This window comes from Psammomys obesus, unplaced genomic scaffold (genome assembly GCF_907164565.1).
Source record: "Psammomys obesus unplaced genomic scaffold, mPsaObe1.curated_primary_1811, whole genome shotgun sequence".
NCBI classification, from domain to species: Eukaryota; Metazoa; Chordata; class Mammalia; order Rodentia; family Muridae; genus Psammomys; species Psammomys obesus.
In genome coordinates, this window is record NW_026585895.1 from 33,137,657 (window position 1) to 33,145,071 (window position 7,415).

General features: G+C 46.5%; 1 protein-coding gene across 1 annotated transcript in view; it reads right to left on the reverse strand.

Annotated features, from left to right (window-relative positions):
- The window catches only part of Kif5c (kinesin family member 5C), a 148,363-nt gene extending 141,379 nt beyond the window's left edge, over nucleotides 1-6,984 (reverse strand). Inside the window, exon 1 of the mRNA XM_055600296.1 lies at nucleotides 6,510-6,984. Coding sequence (XP_055456271.1) covers nucleotides 6,510-6,635 — 126 coding nt within the window. The 5' untranslated portion in view covers nucleotides 6,636-6,984. The remainder of the gene's footprint in view (nucleotides 1-6,509) is intronic.
- Between the last annotated feature and the right edge of the window lie 431 nt (nucleotides 6,985-7,415).

Below are 7,415 nucleotides of genomic sequence, written 5' to 3' on the forward strand. Positions count from 1 at the left end.
ACACGCTTCCTCCAACAAGGCCAGACCTTCTAAGAGTGCCACTCCCTAAGGGCCAAGCATTCAGACACAGGAGTCTGTGGAGGACATTCCTTTTCAAACCACCACAGTATCCACAATCAGTTTTGCCTGGCTCTCCAGCTGTCTCTACACAGCTCTGCATTTATGAAGCACCAACTGTATGCCTCTCTGAGAACAGTAAGTCCCCTTGAAGAGTGCCAGCTTATAACTACTCCCTTTAGTTCATGCGCTCCAATATTTGATGACATTTTTATAGAAAATTACGAATCTATTCTCAGGAGCTAAGAACAGCTCTGAATTTAGAGCGCAAGGGATGAAGGGCTGATACACTGAGCTACTACTAATGCACTTAAGCAAAGTGACTGACTATGCTATTTAAAACTTTGGCTTCAAATGTTACTGCATTTAGACAGGAATACAAAATGGTCCAACCACTTTGAAAAAGACTTTGGAATTTTCTTATAGAGTTAAACATATAGTCACCAATGATACAGCAATCCTACTTCTGGGCATTCAACCAAGAGAAACAAAAATGTATGCTCACACAAAATCTATATGCAACAACTTAGAGCAGCTTTCTTCATAATCACACCAACTGGAAAACAATCCAAATGCCCTTCAAAAGATGAATGGATTAAGTCCTGTGGTACGTCCATACACACAATGGAAAAGTATTATACAAAACAGCAACAAACCTCTTTTTACATGGATACACACAACATAAGTAAATTACAGAAAGTTGCTAAGTAAAAAAGCCCAAACTCAAAAAGATATTTTACATTTTATGACAACCTGGGAAAAGTGAAATTATAGACACACACACACAAAAAAAAAAAAAAAAAAAAAAAAAACAATGAGTGGCAGCTTGCAGGATGAATAGAGTTACTGTCTATTTTGTTTCTTTTTTTCATTTGTTTTGTGCATGTGCACGTGTGTGTAAGAGAGATGAAAATGCTTTGTATTCTAGTATGCTGTTGTATAGTTGGTAGATTAATGTTCCTCAAAGATGTCCACACTCCCTAGCCCCATTATATGTTAATGTCATATGACAAATGGGGCCTTGAACACAGAATTAAGCTTGCTGATCATCTAACAATATGATAAAGAAATCTCAGGCAGTCAGGGAGTGGGCCTACATGCCACTGACTTCTCCTACAGTTTTAGTGAGCAAGGCTATATAGATAGCTTCCCCACTAGACACCTCCAACCAGAGCACTGCTCCACCAGCGGTTAGATTTGGAACCCTAAAGACTAAAAACAGAGAAAACAACCAACCGACTGGGTTTCTGACTTGTGTAAACTGACAAAATTAATCTGGGTTGTGCTAAGGCTCTAAGTTTATGGCAACTTGTTACTGAAGCAAAAAAAAACCTAAAGTAGGAGTCATCAAACACTACTTTCAAAACCGTTAGAACCATATACTCTTCCCAAAGCTCTAGTGCTGAACAGAGTTTTAATCTTATTTTGAAAGACCAGCAGAGGAGACCAAAAGAAAACTCCTCAAGTGCTGTCCCATTTCTGCACATCTTAGCCTCTAGTCTCTGTCAGGTTCCGTTCTTTCCTTTTCTGCCCATCAACTGTGGAAATCCAATGCAAGCTCATAGATCCCAAGATCACTTTCCTCCCCAATGACCAGTTCAGGGTTTGTGACTGATGCTGTGACTCTCAGAGCTTACACTGCCTCGGGGGAGAGCAGCCGTCTGTAGCAAGGCCTACATCCTCAGGACTGCAAACAGAAATAACCAGCAAGAAGAAACTGGCATGGGAAAGGCCATATTAAAGAACCAGTAAAAACTCGCCAAGCAAAGAGAGCTTCCGTCCATGCAGATGCCTCACAGCATAAAGCCCCCTGTAATGGATGACTCACCAGGACTTCGGCAGCTAATGAAGATGTCCTCTGAGAAATCCTCTAACTCTGGTAATTTTCTCTGAAGAATTAATTCGGTATAAGAAAACAGCCCATTTCTAATCATGAGCCCTCCCTTCCCTCTCTGGCTCGCCACCAATGTCAGCAGCTCTCCTCATTCTCAACAAGCTGAACACAGCATCTTTTCCTCCAATTTTACAGCCCTTTTAATATAATTAATGTTCTCTCACATAGCCTTGAATGGCACTTGAGATTATTTGTTTGTTTTAACTCTTTCCCACATCCTGGTTATAAAATCAAGTCAGTAAGGAAAGTTACTAGAACAAAGTAGAGACTGGAGTCATAGTTTAGTCAGGAAAGCACGAAGACCCAACTTAACCTCCAGTACCCACATAAGAAGCCAAGTATAACAGCATGTACTTGTACTTCCAGGACTGGGGAGCCAAAGGCAAGCGTACCCCTGGGTTTCAGTGGTCAGCCTGTTGTGCCAGATTGACAAACTCCACGTTCAGTGAGAGACCCTGCCTCAAAAAACAAGATGAAAAAACAACTAAGAAAGACACTTCAATGTCAACCTTTGGCCATGTACAGACACACATGAAAAAAAAATACATTAAAGATTTCCAGACTAACAAAGAAATCAATAAATGGTACAATACCATCTATGGATATGGCCCTAGACAGTACAGAGGAGCAAAACCTGGATGTTCCTCATCTCTATACTATCTGACAATATCACTAGAAGTGTAATCAAACTAACAATAATATAAGGGGAAACACACGAGATTATATTCAAAACAAACATATCTGTAATGATTTGAATAAGAAATGTCCCCATATAGGCTCATGTATTTGAACACTTGGTCTCTGGCTGGTAGTGATGTTTGGAGAGGTTGTGGAACTTTTAGGAGGTGTGGCCTTGCTGGACAAAGGAGTCCCAGGGACTGGCTTGGAGAGTTAGTTAGAGCCACACTCCCACTTCGAGCCTGCTTTCTCTGCCTGAGTTTGTGGTTGAGGATGTGCTGGCTCAGCTTCTTGCTCTGGCTGCTGTATCTCCCCTGCCATGACAATGGACTCTCCCTCTTGAACCAGAGGCCCAAATAAACTTTTACAGAAAGTTTTAAGTCATGGCATTCTATCCTAGCAACAGGAAGGTAATAAACACAGCACCATCAGTTGTGGCTGGAAAAGGAGTGGGGGAGAGAGAGGGAAGAAATTACACTTAAGCTGCAAACATAAAGCAGCTGGCTCTTCCAAGACTGCACATTCCCTCAGAAGAGAAACCAGAAGTTCACCCGAAAATCTTTCTTTCTTGATGTACAGCTCTGTAAGAACTGAACAAGACTTTAAAGGAAAAAATAAAAATGATCTCTGCTTCAAAACTAAGAACTTCCTCACTGTTGGTTCTCACCCTGAACTAACAGCTAACTTCACCAAATGTCCTCCTTTTCTTGTGACTGTGTGACAGTGACATTTCCGGGCAGTTCTAAGTCCTTGGTTCTTTGGACATCTCACCATGTACCCACTGAGAATGAGTGAATGTTTACTTGAATCATATGCTGTTGTCAGCTTTGAGACGTTCCACATGACGTTCAAGAATCGTACAAGCTGCCAGACTGCATTTACATCTACATTAATAATTAGTAATGGGAAGGGTTCTAGGGCCAGGCCAACACAAATCTTAACCCTCCTCATCTGAGAGTGGTCTGTTCTCTACACTCATGAACCAAAGATGCACACAGCAATGTTCGTAGCAGTGCCATCCTGGCTCGCCTCGAATGAAAGCAGGCCAACTCTCAACAGCTACTGGGCTTGGTGGTGCACACCCATAATCCCAGTAGTATGAAGGCAGGAGGATCATGAGGTCAAAGCAAACCTGGACTACAAAGCTAGACATTTTTTTTTTAAATCTAAAGAATAAATACATTTAGGCATAGTCCTATGGTGGGATTCGACCGCAAACAAGGCCAATTCGACAAGCATCATGTTGAAATGCTGGTTGCCAGAAACACAACAGAAAACCTACTGTAGGATTTAAAAAAAAAAAAAAGCAAAACTAATGCGTGGCATCAGAAATCAGAATATTAGTTATCCTGGGGAGTCGGGGCCTGAAGATGACCTGGAGCAATCTCTAAGATCGAAGAAATACCCACTTCTTAGTCTGAAAAGTAGTTGGTTATAGGGAGCCTTTACTTTGAAAAGCCACCAGGCTAACTGATAGCACGTTTCTATCTCATGCTTATTTCAGTAAATTATTGTAAAACAAAACAACAACAAAAAAGAAAACAAAAAAACAAACTAACAAAAAAACCTTCATTAGGGCCGGGAGTGGTGGTGCATGCCTTTAATCTCAGAACTCTGGAGGCAGAGGCAGGCTGATCTCTGTGAGTTTGAGGCCAGCCTGGTCTACAAAGTGAGTCCAAGACAGTCAGGGCTCTATTACACAGAACAACCTTGTCCCAGAAAACAAAACAAAACAACAACAAAATCAATATATTAAAGAAGTACAGTAAGATGAGCAAAAACCACTTTACATTATTCACATCCATAACTTTTGTTAAATTTTTTTTTGCGTCTGCTTGTTTTAGTTTAGCATTACTTGTGTACATTTTGATGGCAAATAAGCATATACTCATAGTAAGAGTGCTAAAATTCAGGATCTCTGCTTTACACAAGAGGATTTATTACTCTACTTCATTGGTCCTTATAGAAAATGAGGAAGGTGAGGGAGGAGAAAGAGCAGAGGATGAAGGGCCAAAACAGCAGCGGGTATGAGAAAAACTTTGGGCCCTTTGGAGCATACAGAGAGGAAAGACAAAGCCAAAACACAAGGTCACCAGAACATTTTCAGGCACTGAACAATTGTTACTTTAAAATTTGTTATAAGCCAAGTGGAAGGGACTAGCAACTGCCACTCTGCTTGAACCACGCCTCACTCAGGAAATAGCAGATAAGACTATGATGGAACCTCGGGCTAGGAACTGTAACCCTAGCTCCAGGCTGCCATGGACACATCACTTAGCTCATATATTCCATTAAGTGTAGAATTCCCTCATCAATAATTGTAGCACACATCTTTTCTGCAAGTTAACACTAAGGGGAAAAAAATCCCTCTTTTGGACTATAGTTCAGGTATCAGAATAAGTGGCTGCCCATCCACACAGCATTCAGAGGTCTGTGTTTTCCTATAACTGTGAAGAACAGGAGGAAGGAGATTATGCTCTGCTAGAAGGAAAAGGAAAACAAAAACAAAAACAAAAGCTCCTTCTTAAGAAAGATACAAGATGAAGCCCCCAGGCCAGGGTTTGGCCTCTAATCCTCGATGGTGGAGAATACCCACCTACCAACACAACTAGCACCTGCTGGTCCAAGGACTCTTTGCAGTGACTGCAGCACGCAACCTTGCCAAAGATGCTGGGGACAGACTGGGTGGAGAAACGCAGGGCTTGCGCTTGAAAAAGGGTAGGTGTTCTCTAGGCTTTCTCAGAAAACTGTCACCTGTCAATCACTTGACCTAAATACAACAGTCACTGGGGGAATGGGGGGGGGGGGGTAGTCCGAGCATGCTCAGTGATGGAGATGACATCACTTAATCAATGCTGGAGATGGGAAGGCTGCATCAGCAGCCTGGAGCGGGATGCCAGGAACGTGTCAGTGGGGACCTAGAGGCTCCCGGTGTTAACTCAGTCCCTCTCCACGAGGCGTGAATACAAAGAGGGTACCATGGGCCAGACACTCTGGGGAGAGCAGACCAAGAAAGAGGGTGGAGACAAGACTAGTTTATATCATTTGGTATATGCTCCTTTAAGAACTATAAACCATTAGTATTTCCTCCCCTTTCCAGCAGCCAGACTGCAAAGAGGGAGCTAAGTGGGGGGGCAAGCAATGTGTGGGGGGGGGGATTAAAAGGGAGACCTTGGTTTCGCTTAAGTAACTTCTGCTCTTGACCCTGAGGACTACATGGAGACCCCCTTTCTCAGAAGATTGGACAGTCTCCTCCATCTAGAGTGAAGCATGTCAGACAATCTGAAGAGAGAGAGAGAGAGGATGCGCGGGGGTGGGGGGAGGGATCTTCTAGCCGAGAAAGCACAAATCCAGGACAATTGGGGTGATGGGAAGCAAGAGAACATGAGAGACTTCCCAGGGACACCAAGAGCACCCCTCACCTTCCACACGGGGGGCAAGGTGAAACCGCCTGCGCAAGGCCCAGGTGGGGAAGATTTTGTTTTTCTTGGACCTTTCCTCCCCTACCTTTTTGGCTAAGGTCTAGCGGCAAATCGAACCCTGGAGGTTCGTGGAGGCATCTGTGGGTTGCAGAGCTTGTACTTTGGAGCAGGGCCGGGACATCCGTACTAGCTGGCAAACCCGAGACACTGCCCACGCGGCGGCAAGCGTGGGAACAATGGGCCCACCCGAGCCCCCCACCCGCGAACAATGGCGGACCTCACACTCCCCCGCCACCCCGGGCGACCACGGCCGGAGGGAGTCCCCGGCCAAGGGCGCTCCTACGGTCCACCCGCGAGCCCAGCCCCGCAGGGATGTCCGAGGGAGGGGGTGCCCGGGAGGTCTCCGCTCGGGCTGTGGTGCAAAGCCGGAGGAGGGGCGAGACACCGAGGCCACTTACCCCGATCACCACCGTCTCGTCGCCTTTGAATTTGGGGATGAATTTGTCCCCGCGGAGGATCTCCGCTTCGTTGAGGGGCCGGAACCGGCACATCACTTTGATGCTGCATTCGGCTGGATCCGCCATCTCGGGCCGCGGCAGGAGGGGACGCGGGGATGGGTGGGGGGCCGGGCTGGGCAGCGCCACCGAGGAGGCCGCGAACCAACCGCTGCCCGCAGCTAGGCCGCCTCCCGCAGCCTCCCGCAGCTCCTCAGCAGGTCATCGCGACCCTGCCCCGGACGGCCCCGCGGCTCCGCCACCGGGAAGGAGAGCCTCCTGTCGGCTGGGCCGCCCCGCTGATGACCTCCAGCCCCCGGCCTGCGCCCCGGGCCCACCTGCCCGCGGCCACGAGGCGGGCGGACCAGGCGATGCTCAGGGAGCAATGCCCGTCCGGCTCAGACCTCCCGGGCTCCGGCGCGCTCAGCCATCCTGCATCAGTACCAGAGCGCTCCACCACCCCCAGGCCCGCCCCTCTGCCCCGCCTCGGCACGGTGACGTCACCCAGAGACCTGCCTCACCCTGGGTGTGAGCGCAGCGCATCCCGGGACTTGTAGTCAGCCACTCTACCTACAGGTGAGAGGGCAAGGATGCTTGGATTCTCGTGAGAACCCCTAGGGGCTCCAGGACTGGTGTGGCTTCACAAGCAAAGGACTTAATGGAAGTTATAGTTAATATTCCCAGTTAAACTCTATAAAGAAAAAAACAGGTCACATGTTTTCCTGAAAGAAAAATACGTATCAACACAGTGTACAACTAAACAGCTGTAGAGCGTTTCCCTGTGTTGTAGAGTGTTTGCTAGAGCTCTAAGGAAGGCAGGAAGAAAATGAGATTTGCATGAAGCCAGTTATACGCGAAATTATCTGAACA